The following is a 25,329-nucleotide window of genomic DNA, read 5'->3' as shown; positions in this document are numbered from 1 at the left end:
AAATTTAGAATTTAAAATTCAAGATTCAAAATCTAAAGTCCAAGTTCAAATTCAAATTCAAATCCAAATTCAAATCTAAATTTAAATTTAAATTTTGGCTGTGGCGGGAATTTGTCTGCTCGCGTTTTCCAATACTGCGCGGGTGTGCAAAAGCTCGCTGCGCATGCGCTGCACAACACTTTGATCAGCTGATCGTGTGTTGCGCCTAGAAGGAAAAACGCGAGGGAAAAAAGTGGCGTGTGGAAACTATTCCAAGCTGTGAGAGCGTTCGTGGAAAGTAGAGCCGATCGTTGGACAGGAGAGAGTCCCCCCCTTGCCCACGGTTCCAAAGGCGGTTCCAAGTGCCTAAATTCGGGGAGCCCGGATAGCCAGCCGGGGCCGATTCTGGTACGTACCTTTTCCCAGTTGTCTCACAATTAGTAATAGCACCTTTTTTAGGGCCTTTCGAGCTGTCTACACTATTTAAACTTCACTTCACACCGGACTCCGGGTGTGTTTTTTTTTTTTTTTTTTTTTTTTTTTTTTTTTTTATTTAAAAGATATAAGTATAATACATAGGTAGTAGAGTAAGAAAGAGAAGTGTCCGCTCCCGCGGGACTGCCGCAAAGCTATACTTCACGGGGCGGCTGGCGGTCAGTTGCCGCTCTTCAGGGCTCCGCTCTTCCGGTTTCCTTCAGGTGTCTTCAGTGCGTCGGATCTGCTCCCGGCGTCTCATCTCTCGCATCACGGTGGCTGCCATTTCCGCAACCGCATCCCAATTGGAGGGCATCTCTAGCATACATCTGATTAGATTTCCTGGTGTAAGGCGACGATTCGTGGCTGCTTCCAGCGCAGCTCGTTCTGCCGAGAATAGAGGGCACGCGAAAAAGACATGCTCCGCATCCTCGATAACTGCGCTCCCGCAGTAGTCGCAGTATGGATTGGCTTCGTGCTTGAACCTGTGCAGGTAAGCCTTAAAGCATCCATGGCCAGTTATGATCTGCGTGGTGTGAAAATCCAACTGCCCTGTGCGACGCTGGATCCAGGGCACCAGGTCAGGGATGAGCCTATGGGTCCATCGGCCTGTGCTCGCGTTGTTCCATCTCACTTGCCACCGTGCGATAGTGTCACTCCGTTGGGTTCTGCTGCCTGAGTTTCCGGTCCTTCGCTCTTCTGCCAGAAGTTCGATCGGTACGGTTCCCGATACCACTAGCGCCGCCTCTTCCGAGACCGTGCAAAAGCAACTGGAAATTCGCAGTGCACAACGTCTGTAAACAGACTTGCATTGCCGGCTGTAGCTAACGGTCTTCATGGCATCAGCCCATATAGGCGCGGCATACAGGATGGTCGAGGTCACCACTGTCGCTATCAGTCGCCTGCTGTGCTGCTTGGGGCCACGGTTGTTGGCCATCATCCTCGAAATGGCAGCGGTAGCTTTGGATGCCTTGGCCGCAGCATATTTCAGATGGGTCTTGAAGTTCAGCCTGTGGTCGATCATGACTCCCAGGTACTTGATCACCGGGGTGGACTCAATGGTAGTCGAGCCGACCCTGAAGCTCACCTTCTCTACAATTTTTCTGCTGCTTATGAGCACTGCTTCCGTTTTGTGCTCGGCCAGCGAGAGCCCGTTGTCTGCGAGCCAGGACATCAGTATGTCGATGGCGCGGCTGCATTTTGTAGAGACTTCGGTTAGGTGCTTCTCCACCGTGACCAGTGCGATGTCGTCAGCGAACCCCACTACCGCGCAGCCAGGTGGTAATGGGAGCCTGAGAACCCCGTCATACATGACGTTCCACAGGATAGGCCCAAGAACTGAGCCTTGCGGTACACCTCCTGTGACTTGGTGCTGTTGGTAGCCGGCATCAGATTCATATAGGAGCACTCGGTCTTTGAAATAGTCGGCTATTAACTTAATCAGGTATCCAGATATGCCAGCGCGCTGCAATGCCTGCAGGACTAGGCTCCAGTTTGCCGAATTAAATGCATTTTTGACGTCGAGGGTACATACAAGGCAGTATTGCTTAGTGCCACCCTGCCATCTTTCGCCTTCGATCGCATTTGCTGCAAGCTGGGTCACTTCTCGGATCGCGTCGATTGTGCTTCTCTTCTTTCGGAACCCATGCTGGTGGCCCGAGAGTGCTCCGCGTTCCTCGATTTCTCTCTCCAGTCTGCTGCAGATGATGCGCTCAAATATCTTCCCCAATGTGTTTAGCATACAGAGGGGTCGGTATGAGGAAGGATCGTCGTTCAGTTTACCAGGCTTCGGGATAAGCACAAGTCTTTGCTGCTTCCAAATTCTCGGGAAGGTACGCTCGCCGATGCACTGACTCCGGGTGTGTGTGTGTGTGTGTGTGCTAGTGGTGTGAGAAGGGGGGGAAAGATAACTACCGATTATCGTTAAAGCTTAGATTAATACAATTATTATTTAGAAATAGTATGAGAAATCTTACAATTATTGCTTAGGTTTGCATAAGGAGGAGATATTCAAAAAGATATACAAAGTTATTTACAAAGTTATTGGCGAGGGTTATGTTTTGGTTTCGGCCCTTGGCCGCCGCCGGTTTGTTTTTGGTTTGGGGTTTTCTGCTGCTGTTGTTGTTCTTCGGCTGCTGCTGTGGTTGTTGTGGCTCTCCATGAGCGTTGGCAACTGTGGTTGTTGTTGCTTGGCCGCCGGCGCTGGCCGCTGTTGTTGTTGTCGGGCGCGTATTTGTGGGGAGTCAAACGACTCCTCACAATATAAAGCTGGGAATGTAAAACTGTAACTGTCAAACTGTAAACATAATAAGTATAGGTAAAATGTAATGAAACTCTGTTTTGTGTGTGTTTTCAGCATTTAAATCTATAATATAAACATCAAAACCAATCTGCAAGGGTATACAAAACTATCATAAAAAACGAGTATTTAATAAAAGCGATAATTTATTTATTGATAGCACTTGTTTACCTAATTAATGCTTATGGGCACATTGACCCTTTGCTTCTGCTTCGTATTCACTATGGACTTATGGTAAAATAATTTAATTAATTTGTAGTTTTTGAAATCAGAGAGCTGCAACGATCAACGATCGAACATGTTGTAGCGATCTACTGTGTTGAGTTGTGATCGGCTTGAGCGTTGTTAATCGATCTGGACCAATCATTCTCAATGCCAGCGATGGGCACGCCGTGGCTCAATTTGCTCACACTGCTCAAACCGTTATCTTTTTGCGGAGGCGCCAGCATGTCGCACAATTGCAGACGCACAAGTGCTGTGCTCGCGATCAGCGAACCGTGAAGATTTACAAAAACAACCACACTGACCTTTGACGCAGGTAGCGAGCACATCGCCGCGGTCCCGAGTTTGCAACAACAAAACACAAGCGACCGAACTCGCACATAGTCCCAAAAACAAGAACAATTTTAAAGGGAAAAAAGATTGGATTTTTTGCAGTCGTTTTTCTTAGGCGGACATAAATGCACGAAAAAATGGCTGAAGATATTGATCTACTCAAAAAGTTTTTGTCAGTGTATTTTCTCGGCTCGCACATTCTGTGTGTCGCGTGGGTGCGACGCTTCGCGATTGTTGTTTTTTTTTTTTTTTCAGCGAGCTGCTGCTCAAACCGTTAGATCTCGTGCCCATCGCTGCTCAAGGCAGTTCTCTGATTGAAATTATAGTAAAAACAAAAAAACACACACACACACATTTACTTTTTTAAAACATTAGGATATGTTTCCACATTTATGCTTATAACTTTAATGTTTATCATTACTATTTACTCAATTAATAATATATTTTTTATATATTCTTGATGATATAAAATTTCTTTAAGCCAAAGTTTACGATTTTAATTACAATTGCGCATGGTCATATTTAAATTTTGGTCTTCTGTCTGTGAAACATATTTCTTGATACTGTTGTAATTGTAATTAATAGAGCAGCATACTAGGACTAGAGAATCTTAAAAAAATATGATTATATATTAGGAAAAAAATGTTTTTTTAAATATTTGAAACTCCCTAAAAGTTATAAAAATTAAATCAAGTCCTTATTATACGGTTAATTGAGAAGCTATTGAAATACTTTCATACATATGTATGTACATACATATGTACATTTTTAAGTGATTGCATGCAAAAATTGATTGTCTTTTTTGTTTGAACATTAGTTTCCGATCAACCGCTCACATGTCAGGTATCAGTAACGGGTGAGTTGAAGGGAATAAGTTAATTGTGTTAACTACAACAATCTATAGTATTAGACACTGGCTTGGCCTGTGAATATATACATATATACATACATATATGTATGTACATATATGTAAATATATAATATTTGTATACCCTTGCAGGGTATTATAATTTCAGTCAGAAGTTTGCTACGCAGTGAAGGAGACGTTTCCGACCCTATAAAGTATATATATTCTTGATCAGCATCAACAGCCGAGTCGATCTAGCAATGTCCGTCTGTCTGTTTGTCCGTCTGTCCGTCTGTCTGTTTCTACGCAAACTAGTCCCTCAGTTTTAAAGCTATCTGAATGAAATTTTGCATATAGTCTTCTATATGCTCTCACTAATATATATTTCAGAACGGGCCGGATCGAACGACTATATCATATAGCTACCATACAAATGTTCGATAAATTTGAAAATCGGACGACTATATGATATAGCTGCCATAGGAACGATCGGGAAATTAATAGAAATAAAATTATAGCTTCGTTGTTTTTCAACGCATTTTTATTTACTCTGAGATATAAGCTTTTTTTATTATTCTAGAATTTTAATATAAATTGTATAAAAATCGGACAGCTATATCCTATAGCTGCCATAGAAGCGATCGGTAAATGTATAAAATATATAAAGCTGGGAAAGTAAAACTGTAACTGTCAAACTGTAAACATAATAAGTATAGGTAAAATGTAATGAAACTCTGTTTTGTGAGTGTTTTCAGCATTTAAATCTATAATATAAACATCAAAACCAATCTGCAAGGGTATACAAACTTCGGCGTGCCGAAGTTAGCTTCCTTTCTTGTTTATATATACATATATTTTGTATATATAAATATTTATAAGTGTCTGTTTATTTATACATATATATGTATATGTATATAATTACAGGCAAATGTTCTAATACTATAGTTATTAGTTCGCTCAATTATATATACATATACATATTCAATAGTAAAGACAGTCAAGTTCGTACGTACGACTTGACTGTCTTAACTGTCTATACTATTGAAAATGATTATAAAAACCTGTATGCGTGCATTTAACCTATTTATGTACATACATACTCGTATGTACATATGTACAAATGTATATAAATTCAGGCGACTTAATTATTACCATCTGATATATACATACATATGTATATGGATACATATGTAAATAATTTTTTTGTATTGTTTAAATCAGCAGCCAACAACAAACGACAGTAACCAGTGATTGCGTGCTTATGAAAATGAATGTGATCAGACTTTTAATGACCGCCACGAGTATTTTAGGATTGACGTTTCTGGTTAAGTCAAATCCCGAGGAAAAGCTAAACACATTGTTAAGGTAAATAAGAACAGTCTCCGTATTCATATTGTATATTTGAATAAAAATTATTTTAAATTACATATCATATATTTTTATACAATCCTAATTTTAAATTAGTTCATACACATATATTTATACTCTTGAAAGGTATTACAACCGTAGCTATCTGAGTAAAGCTTTCCAATTAGGGTTATTTCCACTCTATAAACTATACATTTTATAAACTATATATTAAAGAGGGTTAGACCATACATTCGTTTTGCAATATGATTTTTGATGTCAACGACAATCGCGTTCTCCCGCTCTCACAAAGTTGAGAGCGTATAAAATCTAAAAATAGAATGCGCTGGCTTGTATGAGTAAACACAAGAACCCAGCAGGCAAAGAGCGGTCTCAGTGCGGATGGATCCGAGAAATGTCCGCTAAAAATATTAAATACGAACAAAGAATCGGAATTTCCGCATTAGGTTCGGGGAATGCTCAAAAACGGACGCGCAAACGGACGAAAAGCAAAACTGTGGCGTTCCCCGTGAATGTACCGAAAACGTATTGCTAACGGACACTGAAACGTACAGTGGGCGGCCAAAAAGCGGACTTACCGCAATAGGTTTGCCTAATTGTCGAAACCTGGTCCGAAAACAGATACTGAAACGGGCTAACACTGGGACCCGTGCAAATGCCGCAAATGTCCCGCTAACGGACACTAAAACGCACTGCACGCGTTAAAAATCTTGTCGTCAACGAACTTTCTAGAACTCGATGAACGGTTCTTCTCCTTCCTTTTTTTGTCGCTTGCCTGTTTTTTGTTATTTCGCTGCAAATGAGCGAGAGGCAAATATTATTGCATCATCTTTTAACTCTTTTGGTTTGTGGAATTTTTCCCGTTGCGACTCTTTTCCTTTTGACCGGCGAGTTGTGCGGACGTGAGTGAACAGTTTTTTACAAGACGCACGTGTTTTCATCGGTAAGTGTTAAATTTAAATTGATTAATATGTACAATCTCTTACTAATGAACTAATATTGACTAGATTTATATTTATTTATGCTGGCGAGACTTAATTTCCGACGAAGTGGCGCGCCAATGGTCCTGGTTTGGGACAGAGTCCAAAATGTCCATTCGAGAGATGCTTATTACGTCATCCGTCAAAGGTATGTATATTTTTCGTATATTTTTTAATACGTATATACTTATAATAATTTATATTTTTACAGCCGCTTTTATAAACAAATTTCCGTTGGAGCATGCAAGCAGACACAAAAGCAGAATGCACAGGACGGTTTGTATTAGTATTAAGTATTATTAGTTTTAAGGAAATTAACAAATCTTAAGTAAAATGTTTATTTTTTAAGTTAAATAATGATAAATAATAAATAATGATAAACATAAATAAATGTATGTTTTATTTACATTTAAAAAACCTGAAATTCTAAAAAAATTTTGTAGGAAATAGATATTAAAAACGTATCTGAAACGCATCGTCAAAAGGTCCGCAAACAGTACTTCCTGCGGTATTGCCACAGGTCAGCAAACGATCCTTTTTCGGGTATCGTAAAGGGGTTGCTATCGGTACTGTTTCCGGTCTCGCCACAGCGTCCGCAAACGCTATTAGTTCGTGCTCCGAAAATGAGAGGTTTTGGTGCCACAAACCCCAGGACATGTACCCAGCAGGCAAAGAGCGGTCTCAGTGCGGATGGATCCGAGAAATGTCCGCTAAAAATATTAAATGCGAACAAAGAATCGGAGTTTCCGCATTAGGTTCGGGGAATGCTCAAAAACGGACGCGCAAACGGACGAAAAGCAAAACTGTGGCGTTCCCCGAGAATGTACCGAAAACGTATTGCTAACGGACACTAAACCGTACAGTGGGCGGCCAAAAAGCGGACTACCCGCAATAGGTTTGCCTAATTGTCGAAACCTGGTCCGAAAACAGATACTGAAACGGGCTAACACTGGGACCCGTGCAAATGCCGCAAATGTCCCGCTAACGGACACTAAAACGCACTGCACGCGTTAAAAATCTTGTCGTCAACGAAATTTCTAGAACTCGATGAACGGTTCTTCTCCTTCCTTTTTTTGTCGCTTGCCTGTTTTTTGTTATTTCGCTGCAAATGAGCGAGAGGCAAATATTATTGCATCATCTTTTAACTCTTTTGGTTTGTGGAATTTTTCCCGTTGCGACTCTTTTCCTTTTGACCGGCGAGTTGTGCGGACGTGAGTGAACAGTTTTTTACAAGACGCACGTGTTTTCATCGGTAAGTGTTAAATTTAAATTGATTAATATGTACAATCTCTTACTAATGAACTAATATTGACTAGATTTATATTTATTTATGCTGGCGAGACTTAATTTCCGACGAAGGGGCGCGCCAATGGTCCTGGTTTGGGACAGAGTCCAAAATGTCCATTCGAGAGATGCTTATTACCTCATCCGTCAAAGGTATGTATATTTTTCGTATATTTTTTAATACGTATATACTTATAATAATTTATATTTTTACAGCCGCTTTTATAAACAAATTTTCGTTGGAGGATGCAAGCAGACACAAAAGCAGAATGCACAGGACGGTTTGTATTAGTATTATTAGTTTTAAGGAAATGAACAAATCTTAAGTAAAATGTTTATTTTTTAAGTTAAATAATGATAAATAATAAATAATGATAAACATAAATAAATGTATGTTTTATTTACATTTAAAAAGCCCGAAATTCTAAAAAAATGGAGTTGGAAATAGATACTAAAAATGTATCTGAAACGCATCGTCAAAATGTCCGCAAACGATCCTTTTTTGGGTATCGTCGAGGGTCTGCAGACGGTACTTTTTCCGGTATCGCCACAGGTCCACTACCGGAACTCTTTCGGGTATCGTAAAGGGGTTGCTATCGGTACCGTTTCCGGTCTCGCCACAGCGTCCGCAAACGCTATTAGTTCGTGCTCCGAAAATGAGAGGTTTTGCTGCCACAAACCCCACGACAAGTAATTTACTTTGCTACCGATCTTGAGCCTAAAATCGGACGTTTTGTCCGCCTGCGGTCCGCAAAACTTCAGTTTTTAATATTTTTTACGGAGTTTTTGTCTGCTGGGTAATTTCCCAAGTAATTTACTTTGCTACCGATCTAGAGCCTAAAATCGGACGTTTTGTCCGCCTGCGGTCCGCAAAACTTCAGTTTTTAATATTTTTTACGGAGTTTTTGTCTGCTGGGAACACGCAAGCGCGTATGTGTGCGAGAATAAGTGTGCGCAAGCGCAAGCACCAAAAAATTGAATTTTTATATTTTGTGCTGGCGCGACCGCTTGTTAGGAGCGATGCACAGTAGCGCCTCTCGAACAATTTGCGTTGCAAAAATCGAAAAAGTTAAAAGAACATTTCTCAAGAATTCAGAATCTGTAATAAAATCAATTAAATTTGTTTTTTTTTTTAATTCTAAGTGTAACCGTCACAAAACCGCGAGCGCTACAGTTAGTATATTTTTTGGAATGTATGAAAATGTGTCGATATTTTGTATTTGCTCAATATTATTAAAGAAAAATTGTTTTCATTAAAAAAAATTATTTTTTTACTTTGATACCCAGTAAAAAGGCGAATTTGTGGGCGTGGCACATTATGCAGTACATATATATATATTTTGCAAAAATTACCTGTCCGTTTAAAATATTAGGTTATCTTATTTGGTTCAAAATATATGATTTTGTAAATGTAAATCAATAAGTATATAAAATAAAAGAGATGTTAAAATAAAAAATAAATTTAATAGCGAAATTGGCCATCTTGAGGCCCGTTTGCACACAAACACTCGGCGGCGTCGCTGAATGCGTACAAGATAACGGCTGGCTCTAGAGCGCTCTCTTCGCTGGCTTTTGAACAACATTTAGGAGAGCCTGGAGCCAGTTCAAAAGCCAGCACGAAAAAATCGTGCGCAATAAAATCGTCTGGCGTTACTTATCTTGATGACTCTAATGTCTTTGGTTAGACAAAAGTAAAGATCTAATAAATACACGATAGTTTATATTGTAACGCCGATGTGTATATACAATATATTCATTTCGGTCAATTGAAAACAATAAAGAAAACTTACTTCGAATCGAGGAAGTTTGTATATCCTTGCAGTTTGCAATTAGATAATTAAAAATCGATCAATTTTGGTCAAATAAATAAAAAATTCTAACAGATGGTATGTAAAAGATGTATATTTATACAAATCATATAATTTTGTTTTGATGAAATTTCAAAAACTAATAAAAAGAAAATAATATTTTGAATTTAAAATGTCAAATATAATTGAAGGTATAAATATACATATATGCTGAACAAAAATAAAGACATAACAACTTTTATTACATTTACAGTTTTACGCTTCCGTTTAACATTCACAGTTTTTCATTTTTCCATACATCTGCCGGTCGCTCCTATGGCAGATATATGACAATGTCGCCCGATTTTCTTAAAATTCTAACCGAAATTCTGAAATAAAAAAAAATAGCCATATTTCAAAAAAGATGAAAATAAGCAAAGGTTAGGTTGGGTTAGGTTAGACCAGATGGCCCTCGAGGGGCCACACATAGGCCAATATGGCCTATCTATCTAGCTATCCGGGGAAACTCCTGGGTGGACCTAGAGACTATTTATGCGTGTTTCGAGATCCTTGAATATCAAGGTGTTTTTCGCAAAGGCAAGGAGTTCGCTTGGCTTCCTCCTGGAGGCATCTTCTAGCGATGCCAGAACTGGAGAGTCTAGGTATCTCATTCTTGCCCTCGTTAGGGCCGGACATTTGCAAATGAGATGCTCCAAGGTTTCGGTTGCCTCGGATTCATCACAATTCCGGCATTTTTGACTGCATGTGCAGCAGACAGGCAGTGAACTGACAGAATACCTACTAACATTCTGCAATCCTTATGCGGAAGATGCAGTACGTAGTGATTGAGTTTTTCGTTGAGCTCTTTGCACATGATTTTTAATATTCTGCAGGTTGTGGAATTAGTCCTCCACCAGCTTTTTGCACTTGCGTCAGCCCCTCCCTAGCTCGCTTTGGAGCGTTCTTAGGGAGATAGGGACGTTTTCTGTTCTCTCACTCGCTAGTCCAACGCCTTCCTTTGCAAGTTCGTCCGCGGTTTCGTTACCGCCTATGCCTTGGTGGCTGGGAACCCAGTAGATCCTCACTGACTTAGTCGTGCTTAGGCTATCTAGTGACTCCCTGCTTGCAGGACATTTTTGGAACTGACCGCTGATGATTGCATGGACAGGTTCTTGTTGCCCGCCCTGCCTTGGCCGTCTTTCGCCACAATCATAACACCTACTTTCAGACGGTCCCTTTAGGTTGCTAACACACGCTTACGAGGGTTATCCTAGCCTTAGGCAAAAACTCTTCCGTTAATGGGTCGTAGTTTTTTTAGTTTGTTTGTTAATTATTGAGCACTTTTTAGTGGCATATATGGCCTTTTTTCCTCTCCTTGGTGATACACCAGATAAATTATTCGGTGACAGAGAAGGAGTGCTTGGTAGCAGTACTTGCCATAGAAAGATTCCGGCCTTATGTGGAACTGATGCCGTTCACAGTAATCACCTTCCTTGCGAGTCTGAAGTGGTTGATGACCATGAAGGACCACGATGGTCCCTCAGGCTGCAAGGCTTCGACTTCGAGATTTCACACCGGAAGAGAGCCGACAACGTGGTAGCCGATACGCTGTCCAGATGCGTGGAAGAGCTGAAGCTGGATGTGGGTGATATATAGATTTTCTGGGCAAATATCCACGATCGAAGCAAGGGCCTTGATATTTTTGGTCGTGGATCACTTCTCAAAATTTACATTCCTAAAAGCAATGAAGGAAGCCACAGCCACCAGCGTCGTCGAGTTCCTGGTGCACGAAGTATTCTTCAAGTTCGGCGTGCCGGAAGTGATACACTTCGACAATGGGAAACAGTTCGTCTCGAAGACGTTCCAAGACATGATGGAGGCATATGGGGTACAACATATGCGGACGGCGGTGTATTCCCCGCAGAGTAACCCCGCAGAGAGGGTGAACCGGACGGTGCTGGCCGCGATTCGGACGTATCTCGAGGAAGACCATCGGGACTGGGACGCATTTCTGCCGGAGATCGAAGTCGCGATCCGAAATGCAGTGCACGAGGCGACGGGCACCCCCTTCTTCGCAGTGTTCGGGCAGCAGATGTACCTGCACAGCAGCTGCTACAAATTGGCCAGGAAGTTACAGACAATGACGGACCACAAAGTAGCCACCTTAAACTGCCAGGACAAGCGGAATATTATACGCGAACGTATAAAGCAACACAAAGTAGCCACCTTAAACTGCCAGGACAAGCGGAATATTATACGCGAACGTATAAAGCAATACTGCATCAGGCGTACGAGCGGAGCAGCCGGCAGTATAACAAGCGCGCACGGGAGTTCAACGTGAAACCAGGCCAGGAAGTCTTCCGTCGGAATTTTACCCTGAGCGATTTCGGGAAGAGCTACAACGCCAAGCTCGCCCGGAAATTCGTTAGGTGGAGGACCTGGCGGGGAAGCTTATTGACATCTACAATGCAAAAGACTTGCGGCTGTAATGGAAGAACGACACGCTGATAGGTAGGTGTCGGTAGGAATCATGGTACTTACGGTGGGTGTGGCCTACGTTGAGGCAGCCCAAAAATCATGGGGCAAAGACCCGCCGCCGTGGGGACACCGCTGAACGGGTCTGAGGATGATTGCCGTTTTTTTTTTGGGTTTGTTTACTTTTTTTGTTGTGAGTGTTGGAATGCTCGCGAATATTAGCGTCCTCTGCGATTGGCACATTTCCGCGTGGTGTTGCATTCGGGCGGTAATCGTAAGGCCGCAGGCGAAACAAATATCGTCTGAGATGCGCACCCAGGATAGGTTGGCAAGTCCAGGAAGAGGGGAAGTGTATCGCATCTAGAGCGTCTCATACGATCCACACCGAAGGGGAAGTGTGGGAGGTATGTTTTGTTTTTTGTTTTTGTTGTTTTCGGGGCTTCCGTCTCCTTGTCTCGGCTGAGACGGTGGCACCTCGGCCTTGGAGGTCCGGAATTTGGAACCCGATAGAATTTGGGGTTGGGGCCGTTTCTTCTCTTTATTCCCCCCAGAACTTTCGCCTCCAGGAGGCAGCTAGGGTCCTGTGAACGTGTCTATGGTTTTTATTCTAATTTTTGTTCCATTTGGAACGGACTCACTTTTTTTTCCTAGCTGTTTCCCTTCTTTCCTCTGGTTTCCTGACAACCGGCTCCTGGTCACCCTCGTGGCTTCCCGGCTGGCTCCGGTTGCCTTCCGTTTATTTTCCTTTTAATTGTTTGCTTTTTTCCGCACCCCCGTCCAAAATATATATTTTTTTTTAACTTTCCCGTAAATACTTTTCGGTTTTTCGGTTTTTTTTTTGCGGTTTTGAGGTTTTGAGGCTTAGTGTTTGTATTCCGGCTCCGTTTTTCCTTTACTGGCCACCATTAGCGGTCACCTTGCCCTATATAGGCTCGGTTCCCACCAATTCCTTCTCCCACTTTTCTTGCCTCTCTCACCCGGGGTCGAGAACCGCTTCCAAGGCCAGTTCTCTTTCGCGAGCATTAGGTTAAATTATTTATTTATTTATTCCAAAATATTTATTTATTTATTTAATTTATCCTACATATTCCCTATTTATTTATTTATTGAATTTCAATTAACGTTATTTATTCTAAAGTGCCAGTGCTAATTTATATTGTTTATTTGTTTGTCGGTACAAAGCACCAAAGACACTGATTATTTGACACAAAAGCACGTAAAAATCCAATCAAAGGCACAGAAACAACGACTTGAAGTAAATAAGTAACAATTATATTCACAAATATGTAAAAACCTACATCCATGAGCACAAACAATTACCAAAAAAATAACATTAACTGAATCCTAAACAATAAAGGTCATTTATATGCGGCTGCGCTGCAAAGGCCGGTTGTTTTTGTAGGGGTATAACTTCTTAGTATTAAAATTTAAACGTCCCGTCTCAGTCCCTTCCCCTGATTGGAGCTCCAAGTATGTAGGATGCTGTACTGAAAGGAATGAGGGTACATTAAAAATAATTATTAACATTTATGTACGTTTATACCCGTGCAAATTAATAGTTGTCTTCTCCGTTGTCCGCCGCTCTACTGTTTTCATCGTCGCTTAAATGGTTTCCTTATTTTCTTGTATTGTTTTGGCCCATGTGATGTGCTGAAAAGGAGAAGTTAAGTTTGTTAATTAGTTTTACAGAAAACAAAATATGTATATTTATGTAGACAATTAAAAAGTTTAGAACGATGAACTGGTAATTGTTTCCGATTGGGGGGGGGGGGGGGGGGGAAGGATGACCAGACCGTAGCCAGGAGTAGGCCGGCGAAGTCCGCCTGCAAAGGGGAGAAGGCGGTGGAAGGGAGGGGCGTCCAGGGCGATTCCAGCCAAGCCCAAGTCGATATTCCGAGAGAGAAAGAGAGAGAGGAATTAGTCCTGCCATAATTTTGTATAAAAATGTAGTTTGCTTACCTTTCTTGTCGTTCTTCGTTTTTCGTTATTTTTTTTTTTTTGCGGATTCCAGATCAGCTGGAGTTTATGGTGCGACCTGCGGGCGAATAGGGAAAAATCACTCCTGAGAGGAGACTGGCTAGCCGGCCTTGCCCCATCGAGAAAACAACAGGTCGTAACACTTTTCACATACTTTTTAGAGCGACGCGTCCGTCTTGTTCAGAAGCTTTCCACGAATTGAACTTGCATTATTCGGGCATTATTGTGTGCTGGTCTTTCGCCGTGGGCTTATTCTAAACTTAAACTTAAGCTTAAACTAATATATACTGGAATTATTTATAGAGTTATAGAGGCGATCTTTCCGCTCTGCCAAAGAAAAAGCGGTTACAAAAAAAAAAACTGTTCGCAAGATAGAGTTTGGCCACGGCCACGGTCATGAGAAAGTTTGGTTATGGTTTATCCAGTGGCTTTCAAATGGTCAAAGGTAAGGATTTATATTTTACAACATTTGAACAAAATATTTACCGTGAAGGTTTAAAGCAGAGAAAGGGTAAATTAATGCTGACTTAATAGAGGGCCACTTTTCTTATCGCGAGATGCAAGCAGATTTTTATGAATAGACTTAAAACTTTAATGTCCAAGTTCTTCGGCAGCGTGCAAAAATAAGACGAGAGCGATTTGAACTGCTCGTATGCACGACTCGACGGAAAGACAAAAATCTGGGCTTATGAGCTTCTTATCAGTTTTCAAGCCGTTAAAGGGGTACATTATTTTTGTATTATTTTAACATTTCGGTTTTAATTTTATGCAAATCGGACAACTAAATCATATAGCTGCCATAGAATGGATGGATAGATAGACAAAAATGTAATGCAGCGAACGTAAAACTCTAACTGTCAAACTGAAAATACAATAAGTATAGTTAAATGTAATGAAAATTTATATAACTTTGTTTACATACACACGGGACCCAGCTAAAACCACCCTTCAGCTCCATTTCTCCGGGATTCCCCGAGGATTCCTCAAGGAATCGAAATAATTCCACAAGGAATTATTTCGGGGAACGTTCATACAACTGGGCGAGGAATTTTCTTACAAGGGGTGCTCCCAGGGAGGAATTCGAAATTCCTCCAGGAATCCGCCACGAATCCCCTAAGAAAGAACCGGGAATTTCGAAAGATATTACTGCATGAAAACCGCAGGAATCGCTGGAGGAGGAGTCCCGCGGGAATCCTCCAGGAATTCCGGATGAAAACCTATTGCAAATTCCTGAAAAACCCCCATTTTCTTCTAAAAATCCGAAGTAATTTATTCATTATTTATTTATGGATTGCATATTTTTATTTATGTTTACTTTTTTTGGTAGCATTACGTATATCTGCATAATAAAACATACATATCTACATCTGTAAGTGGGTGTTACCGGCCACCTCTGGCGGCTATTTGCTAATAAAATTATAAATTATAGTACTTTGCACAAATATATTAGTACATACATACCAAATTAAACTGGATAAAAAACTACGTAAATCCGTACTGAAGTCGCATTCATGTAGAACGTCAATTCTGGAATTTATTTATTAATTGAGTGCAAATAACTTCCACTTACCTTATAATATTACATTTTTACGCAACTTAAACTAATACGCAAAAAAAAAAAAAAAATAATAATAAATAAATAAATAACTAAAAATAATAATATAAAATAAAATAAATAAATAATTAGTTCATATAATAATTAATGTACTAGGTATTAAGTAGAAATCCTATCTAATTTTAACTCAAGTGACCAGGGCATTAGTAATAAGTATTTTATACTTGTAGCACTGGGCTAATTTTGTCAAAAAATTTAAAAAATTTAAAACACTTCTGAATGCAATAGCAGTCAACTCAAAATGCAAAGAGAATTAACAGAAGACAAAACCAAAGCCGACAAGGCAATCCCTTGAAATTAAATTAACATAAGGCCGATAATCAAACATGTTGAAAAGCACACCGAACTTTGTTGAACGAGGCCCATGTTATTTGTTTTTGTTTTTTGAACATGCCGTCAGGAATCGGAAGGGAAAGGAATTTTGGAATTGACGGGCGCCCCGGCAGAGACACACAGTGTAACAAATTACGAGGCTAGGGTGGTAAGCGAGAGGTGATGATGACGAACGCGCAATCGTCCAGCTGCTCCTTGTCGGCTACGTGGGGGTGGTGGTCTTGTCCTCACATTTCATCCTAGGGGAAAAAAGTGGGAGCTGGTCGTAGGATGCAAAGTGAGGGTAGTCTTCAGTCTTACCTATCGAGGCATGGCTCCTGCGGCCCGCGGAGGTCACTTCCACCCCATTGTTTTGGTGAGATGGACGATGGCTGGGGGTAGGAGGGGATCTTTCTTCCCAGAAGCTTTCTCTTTCTATCTCTTACGCCGCCGCACTCTCTTTGCGGGTCAAACGTGGATGCACCCACATATTTGTGCCGGTTACGCCAGCTGATTGCTCGAGCGCAGTGCAGCTATGTGGCAGCGCTGCAGCGCCGCTGCACTCTACATCAGTCATGCCCAGCCCATAGCTCTTGCCGCTCGCATTGTTTTTGTAATTGCTCTTAGGCATAGGCAAAGCAATCGCCATATACATGCACGACTCACTCCATAAGCAAAGCAGATTACACTAACAATTTTGCGCATTCTCTTCATTCTCCGCGTCTTCGTTGATCTCGGCAACAACACTTTCGTAGGCTTCACCGTTATCTCGCTTGTCCGAATGTAAGTTGTTGTTGGATCGTCGAAAAATGTACATCGCGAAAAATCAGTTGTATTTTGCGTTACAGGCAAGATGTTTGATATTGCAGAAACTAATTTCTTTTTTTGTGAAAATTGCTTTAGTGAGCCCCAATGCATTGTTTGCTTTAACGAATTAGTAAATGAAAGGAAGTTTAATTTTCAAAGGCATTTCACAACATATCATTTACTTTCATTTTTTTTCAGTGCAGAAATTTTAAGTAGAAAAAAACGTTTGCGTAAATGTATTTGTGTTTTCATTTATGTGTTGCTCTGCCATAAGCAACGTTTGGGCACCCCTGCTCTACATGCACACATTAGCGCCACCTACGGGGTAAAAACCCTGACAAGTGACAGAAGCGGCTTGCTACAAGCTTCAGCTGAAGATCGCTGCGGAAGTTCGTAGCATACATTCCCGGGCTGCTGCCCGAAGGCAAGGAGTCGGATATTGGCCATGTCCGTCAAAATCGAGGTTCGAACGCGTGGCAAAACGGTGGAAAAGGTCATGGATTGGACCGACTGCCATGCCCACCGCCCTGGCGGTACACCCAGAAATGGACTCTGGCGACCGGGGCGGGTCGGTATAACCCCCAACATAACGAAGTCGGTGGGAAATATTCAACCAGCGAGGGAGGCTCCGTGTCGTCCCGATTCGTCACACACAACGAGTAAATCCACGCAGCGTCTGCTCACACTGGGCGGCTGCGTGATCTGCGTCTGCGCCATAGTAGCCGGCAGAGGAACTAGCCTGGCAGCAGGTGACAGCTGCACACTAACCTAAACCCATGTAGCGTCTGACCCACATTTGGCGGCTACCTGTCTGGAAATCCACACGCGGTTGATCCCGCAGTAAGGGTACGGATTCTGGAGGCCCTAACCCACGTTCCAACCCACACTGCAGCTCCGGCGGCCCACTTGGCCGGTGCTCTTTCATCAGCGACAAGTGAGGACGCAAATGACTTGGGAGCCTTTCAAGTTGCAGCGGACCCACCCAGCGGCGGCTTCACGGCGTCTGGCCAAGTCTCTGAGCGAGTCCTGGATCCCATCAGACGAAGGGCGAGTTCGTCGACCCCACCTTCAAAGAGAGTCAGGGACTCCCCTAGCCCCCTTGTAACGACCCACCCACGCAAGAAAATCAGGGCCCCTAAGCCATATATCAAGAAGATGGGACTGATCCTGGACGACTTGTTAGCCAAGGTTAACGAGCAGAAAGTTCAGAGCATCTACCAGGCCTTGGCCTTTGCGCGGCTGAAGGAGCTCTAGGAAGAGCTTTCGCTGCTTAATGGTAAAGATAGGGCTGATGCCGTGCCATCGGAGTGACCAGACCGCTCCACCGATGATCCGGACAAGGCCCTCGGCGGAGAAATCAGTGCAGGCTTCTTCAGTAACTCTGGTGCGGCCCCCGTCGGTCGCACAACCATGCGCCCACCACCCAGGGTTCCCACCCAAATCGCCGGCGGAACGCTGAAGCGTGTTGACAGCGAATCCGGGCCGAAGGCGCGGGCCTCGACCATGCGCCGGAAGGGCCGAAAGAGAGGGCAGTGGCTGGCTCCATAAATAGTCTGGGGAGGGTGAAAGGCGGCTGGACAAAGTGTCGCATCGAGATGATAGAATCCCGTCCCAGATGTTTCCGCTGCATGGAGCCAGGGCACATAGCGGCCATATGCACTAGCATCTCCGACAGGGATAGCCACTGCACCTGGATCCTGAGTGATGCCTACACGGGAAGCGATCACGCAGCGATCCTAACCAGGCGAGCGCAAACCACACCGCTGCTTTCCCAAGCATGAAGGGGATACAAGGCCGACACTTTGGATATCCAATCCTTCGCGGCGCATATGCAGAGGTTGGAAACAAATGGCTTTGCACAGCAGATAACGAATTCTACCATGGACACACTGCAAGTTGCATGCGATGACCGCTCCTACCATTTGAGCTCCCACCTGGAGAGGCGGCCTGAGTACCATCGGTGCCGCAAGGCTCTCAACACGGCAATCCGCAAAAGCAAAACAAAATGCTTCCTGGACCTTTGCGACACCGCGGACCACGACCCCTGGCGAAACGCCTACAGGATCACCGTTAAGAAGATCCACGGGGCAAAAAAGGGCGCCCTTCAGCCTATTCGAGGAGCATTACGAAAAGTGCCTTAGGGAAGGAACATTTCCTAGGAGATGGATGGTTCAAGGGCTGGTCCTGCTTCCGATACCAGGAAAGGCTACGTTGACGGTTGATGCAATCTCCAAAGTGCTGGGCATCGCAAAAGTTGCCATCGCCGGACAGCGGTAAAAAAAAAGGCGCGAAGTAGTACTGCCTGATAGTCACGCTAGAGATCCGCAACGCCTTCAATACGGCAAAATGGGGATATATCTTGAATGCACTGTTGAAGAGCAGAACCCTGATGTACGACTCCTATGGTAGTGTCAGATCGGCCGAGCTTTCCTGCGGAGTTTCGCAAAGGTCGGTCCTGGCACCGTTGCTGTAGAACGCCATGTATGATGGTGTTCTGCGGCTCCCGCTCCCAGGACGGACCGAGCTGGTGGGATTCGCTGACGACAAGGAACTTTCTGAAGCCGAAGAGCTGTGTGAAAGACGCATCAGCCGCATCAACTCGTGGCTGTCTAGTGTTGGACTGCAACCAGCGCCGCAGAAAACGGAAGCCGTATTGGTGAGTTTCCGGTCGCCACCATCCGAGTGTGCGGGGCCTCGATCACATCGTCCATCAAATACCTGGGCGTGATGATCGATACGAGGCTATCCTTCCTTGTGTACACCTTGTGTATGCGAGCTCAAAGGCCACTGCAGCTGTGAGAGCAGTCAGCAGATTAATGCTGGGCCATAGGGGCCCGAAGAAGGTGAGCAGGTTGCTATTGTCCAGCGTAGCAAGAGCCAGCATGCTTTATGTGGCTCCAGTTTGGGGGCATGCACTAGCGACCCCGGCGGCACTACGTATCTGCAGCGCCTTTAGGATGGCGTCCGATTATGCCGCGTTTGTCTTAGCCGCAACTCCGCCGCTGAACCTGCTAACAACAGAGAGGGCAAGTATCCACGGCCAGACCAACGATAGAACGCTGACACCTCGAGACAAACAGGTGTTACGCTTCGCGGCGAAATACGCCACTTCGGCAGCGTGGCAAACGCGATACGAGTCAGCATCCAAGGGAAGTGGACGTATCGTCCAATTTTCCAATTGGAAAGCTGGCTGAAGATAAAGCACGGTCAGGTTAATTTCCACCTGACCCAGATTCTCAGCGATCACGGCTGTTTTCGAAGCTACCTGCGGAGACTCGGCCACGAGGAATAGGACACCTGCACGTTCTGCCAAGGACATTTGGAGGAGACGGCAGAACACACTGTCTTTTATTGTGTGAGATTTGCCGGTGCACGAGCAAGCATTGAGGCCAGGCTGATTAACAGTAACAATCTGTAATCCGTAATCTGTGTGACCCAACCCTTCTACGCCCTCCTCAGTTGTACGAATTAAGAAAAAACAAGAAAGGAAGCTAACTTCGGCACGCCGAAGTTTGTATACCCTTGCAGATTGGTTTTCATATTTATGTCATAAATTATAATGCCGAAAACAGACACTAAACTGAGTTACATACCATTTTACCTATACTTATTATGTTTACAGTTTGACAGTTACAGTTATACATTCCCAGCTTCACATTTTCTCTACATCTGCGGATCGCTTCTATGGCTGCTATATGATATAATTGTCCGACTTTCATAAAATGTATACCAAAATTCTATAATAATAAGTAAAGCTCATATCTCAGAGTAGATGAAAATACGTTGAAAAACAAAGAAGTTATAATTTTTTCTATTACTTTCCGTATCGTTCCTATGGCAGCTATAAGATATAGTCGTCCGATTTTCAAATTTATCGAACATTTGTATGGTAGCTATATGATATAGTCGTTCGATCCGGCCCGTTCTGAAATATATATTAGTGAGAGCATATAGAAGACTATATGCAAAATTTCATTCGGATAGCTTTAAAACTGAGGGACTAGTTTGCGTAGAAACAGACAGACGGACAGACGGACAAACAGACAGACGGACAGACGGACATGGCTAGATCGACTCGGCTGTTGATGCTGATCAAGAATATATATACTTTATAGGGTCGGAAACGTCTCCTTCACTGCGTTGCAAAGTTCTGACTGAAATTATAATACCCTGCAAGGGTATAAAAATGTTGTAGAGTAACTGGAGATCTAATTTAATTATAATTTAATGCCTAAGATTGAATTAAGGTTTGAATTTTGGGAATTTGGGTTTGCATTTGGTTCCAAATTCTAAACTAAACGTTAGAATTTAATTGAGGTTTTTAAACTAAACTAACGCTGGAAAAAACTGAAGGCCGACCTACACGGTGCCAGCTAACATTCCGCAGTTTGCTCTAGAGGGGCTGAGAGCACAAGGTCGAGGAACTCGCCTTTATCCAACCCCTCTGCTGAGGCGGCGCCAGTCAAAAAGGGGCTCTGGGGACCAAGAAGGAGCGGTATAACTTCCATCAGGCATTCGCAGGGGAAAACCCCGCGCAAACAGAGGACCCCACTAGGAGCAGATGAGATGAGCGACAAAAAGCTGCGAGCAGGCTGGGGCGACGAGACCCAGGCACGAGCTGTAGCGAGAGATGAGCAGGAGCTGATGGGGGACTTCCAGCGATTCAATCAGAAGGCCCAACGCTCACCCCCGGAAAGCGCGCCGGAGACGCACCCGGTGTCAGCACCGCCGAAGGTTTATGGGCCGGTATTCGCCTTCGGCAAAAACAACGAGCAGGCAACCCCCAAACGAAGCAGTGACGCGGTGAGCCCTGACGGGAAGCAGGCCGAAGCCCACAAGAGGCAAAAGGTCGAAGCTAATGCCCCAGCGCTAGTTGACAAGCAATGCTGGGCGAAATGATTGCATAGTTTATGGACACAAAGAGCAACAACAAGAAGGTAGTAGGGGACGATCGATTTGATGCAGGCCATAAAAAAGCTGCACAGCATGGTATCCACCTCGTGTGCAAGCCAGCTGACCACCCCACGCTGGCAAGCACGAACCCTAAAGATGTGCCCTCAAGCAGACCGAGAAATGCGGCATGGCAGCAGGTCAAGGCAAAACCCAGACCTAAGAACATATAAGCCACCTTGCAATGTCCTCCCTACAGGGACTCAAAGACAAGGTGCAAGAATTGCGGAGGACAACGAATGGCGGACTCCTCCTAAGGATGCAGAAACCTCTGGATCTATCCAAGTAACAGTTACAAGCCTTAAAGACTGTTATCTGCGGTAAAGCAGAGGTGGTGGTTATGCAGGAGACGGTTCAAGTGGACATCCGCAACCTGGACGACATGACCAGCGTGGAGGAGGTCACCTGTTTGCGGGAGAAGAGTGCGGCAGAAAACTGAGCCAAAGCGATGTTATAAATGCATGGGTTTTGGACACACCTCGGCAAAATGCCGAGCCTCCGACGCAACTGCTAAAGCCACACAGGAGTCATGCTTTAAAAGTGGGGGCACTGGTCGCAAGCCAACACGCGCCAAAACAAGCCAAGTGCATCCTATGCCAGGAGAGAGTGCATATCTGCAAGGCGGAGGTGTCCACGAAGCCGTGGACGCCCCGTGCAGAAGGTATTTAAGTCTCAATACAGGGAAAGGAAATGAGCCCTGGACGCCATAATCAGGGCCAACCCGAGCCTATTCACAGAGCTGTGCATCGGCGAACGTACCTTCCCGAGAGTCTGGAAGCAGCAAGGGCTCGTGCTTATCCCGGAGCCAGGCAAACTGAATGACGATCCTTCCTCATACCGACTCCACTGTATGCTAAACACATTAGGGAAGATATTTGAGCGCATCATATGCAGCAAGCTTGAGAGGGAAATCGTAGAACGCGTAGCACTCTCGGGCCACCAGCATGGGTTCCGAAAAAAGAAAAGCTCAATCGACGCGATCCGCGAAGTGACCCAGCAAATGCGATCGAAGGCGAAAGATGGCAGAGTGGCTCTAATCAATACTGCCTTGTATACAAACTGAGCCTAGTCCTGCAGGCACTCCAGCGCGGAGTGTATCTGGATTCCTTATTCAGCTTATAGCCGACTATTTTAAAGACCTATTATATAAATCGGATGCCGGCAACCAACAGCACCATGTCACAGGAGGCGTACCGCAAGGCTCAGATCTTGCGCCTCTCTTGTGGAACGTCATATATGGCGGGGTTCTCAGGCTGCCATTACCTCCTGGTTACGCGGTAGTGGGGTTCGCTGATGTCCAGTGCGATGGTCACGGTGGAGAAGCACCTTACCGAAGTCTCTACGAAATGCAGTCTTGCCATCGACACGCTGATGTCCTGGCTCGGAGACAACGGGCTCTCGCTGGCCGAACTGAAAACGGAGGCAGTGCTCATAAGCAGCAGAAAGTTGGTAGAGAAGGTGAACTTCATGGTGGGCTCGACTAACATCGAGTCCATCCCGGTGATCACCTGGGTGTCCTGATCGACCACAGGCTGCCGGATATCGGTCGAAGCCATAAAGGCCATTTACAGACGCTGTGCACTGCGAATCTCCAGTTGTTTTTGCATGGTCTCGGAAGAGGCGGCGCTAGTGGTATTGGGAACCGTACCAATCGAACTTCTGGCAGAAGAGCGCAGGACCGGATACTCAGGCAGCAGAACCCAACGGAGCGACACTATCGCACGGTGGCAAGTGAGATGGGACAACGCGAGCACAGGCCAATGGACCCATAGACTCATCCCTGACCTGGTACCCTGGATCCAGCGACGCAACGGGCAGTTGGATTTTCACACCACGTAGATCATAACTGGCCATGGATGCTTCAAGGCGTACAGGTTCAAGCACGAAGCCAATCCATACTGCGACTACTGCGGGAGCGTAGTTATCGAGGATGCGTGCCCCCTATTCTCGTCATCGCGAGCTGCGTTGGAAGCAGAACCATCGTCTTACACCCGATAGCCTAATCGGATGTATGTTAGAAACCCCCTCCCATTAAAATGGCAGCATTCGTGATGTGAGAGCTGAGACGCCGGGAGCAGATCAGACGCACCTAAAGAGCTGGAAGAGCGGACCCCAGAAGAGCGGCAACTGACCGCCATCCGCTCCGTGAAGTATAGCTTTGGGGCAGTCCCGCGGAAACGGACATTTCTATTCAAAAAAAAATAAAATAAAAGAGCCACACACACACCGACAGAACCCCAAAACTAGCCTCGGCGTCGCGACCACGCGGTAGTGCAAAAATTAAAAAGGCCGTTGTCGCAAAAACGATTTTAACCATTCTTATTCGAAATGAAATTTCCCATGGATTCAGAATCTGCAATAAAAATAAATTTTCGGATTTTTTTTGTAGAAGATATGAGCATTCAAAGTTGAACTGTGTTTCCATTTTTGCATCATAAGAAAAAAAGGGAAATTTGGTTATTGGTAATATTACACAAAAAAAAGATTAGGGTAAGGTGGGGTTAAGCCGACATTGTGGGTAAACCCGACCTCCCTCTGTTTTCGAAAATCGGAAGCACTACGCTAACTAATATTAGTGTTATCGTGTAAAGCATCGAAAACAATCAAAAAGGTGGGATGACAGCATTTTATTCGTCAACATTGAGATGCTCAAACGACAACAAGTTTGTTTTGACAATTTTGATTTTAATTTTTGGGCATAATTAGCTGCAGGATATTTCTTTTTGTCAAAGTGATCGCATGAAAAAGGTAAGTGGATTTAGATTCAGAGACAAAACAAAGATCAAGCAAGCGCTCTATAGAATTTCGTACATGGTTGACTTGGGACAGCGAAATGTCAAACAAGCCAGCAATAAAATCATGATATGTTGTGGTGAAAATTATGCGAAATTATTTAGGGACCAAATAGCCCCTGCGATGCTAAAATCCCAAGATCTACTAAATAGTCACTATCCGAAAGTCTTTTGGAGACTAACTGAATAGCGGAAAGATGGTTCCAATAAATGGGAAGTTCCGACCATGTACGAAATTCTTTAGAGCACTTGCCTGTTTTCGAAAATCGGGAGCACTACGCAAACTAAAATTAGTGTTGTCGTGTAGAGCATCGAAAACAATCAAAATGGTGGCATGACAGCATTTTATTCGTCAACATTGAGATGCTCAAACGACAACAAGTTTGTTTTGACAATTTTGACTTTTATTTTTGTGTACTGCAGGATATTTCTTTTTGTCAAAGTGATCGCATGAAAAAGGTAAGTGGATTTAGATTTTTTGAATAAAGTCATACAAAGTGCATATAAGTTTGGTTAATTTTTTTCATAATTTCTTTTTTAATTGCGTTGTTATGAAAAATTACGCGGTTGGGCAAATCCGACCTCTAAATAGTGGGGTAAGTCCGACCGCCTACTTCATTTAATTTTGAATGTTTTTTAATCAATAACACCAAGACCATCAACATCGCAGCCAACCAGACGTTCAACTCGAACCAAAAAAACGCCAGCAAGCTATTTAAGCAGCAAATCAGATGATACTGATTAATTATTTTGCTATTTTTATTTGAGCAAATACATAAAAATGAAGATAAAAACTTAAATAAAAAATAAAAAATTTAAAAATATTGT

General features: G+C 43.7%; 1 protein-coding gene and 1 long non-coding RNA gene across 6 annotated transcripts in view; both read left to right on the top strand.

Annotated features, from left to right (window-relative positions):
* The first annotated feature begins 3,892 nt into the window (after positions 1 to 3,892).
* LOC121502702 (uncharacterized) overlaps positions 3,893 to 25,329 on the top strand; it is a 151,443-nt gene continuing 130,006 nt past the window's right edge. Inside the window, exons 1-2 of one of the 5 annotated variants that reach the window (XM_041776404.2) lie at positions 3,893 to 4,163; positions 5,376 to 5,519. In XM_041776404.2, coding sequence (XP_041632338.1) covers positions 4,144 to 4,163; positions 5,376 to 5,519 — 164 coding nt within the window. In that variant the 5' untranslated portion in view covers positions 3,893 to 4,143. The remainder of the gene's footprint in view (positions 4,164 to 5,375; positions 5,520 to 25,329) is intronic. The other 4 variants (XR_005991062.2, XM_070285407.1, XR_011444897.1 and 1 more) reach the window with 4 other exon arrangements.
* Positions 5,988 to 6,774, top strand: LOC138928614 (uncharacterized). The gene is made up of 3 exons (XR_011445019.1): positions 5,988 to 6,465; positions 6,530 to 6,650; positions 6,714 to 6,774. It is a non-coding gene; the product is annotated as an uncharacterized lncRNA (long non-coding RNA).

This window comes from Drosophila kikkawai, chromosome 3L, assembly GCF_030179895.1.
Source record: "Drosophila kikkawai strain 14028-0561.14 chromosome 3L, DkikHiC1v2, whole genome shotgun sequence".
NCBI classification, from domain to species: Eukaryota; Metazoa; Arthropoda; class Insecta; order Diptera; family Drosophilidae; genus Drosophila; species Drosophila kikkawai.
This window is presented reverse-complemented; position numbering and strand designations above follow the sequence as displayed.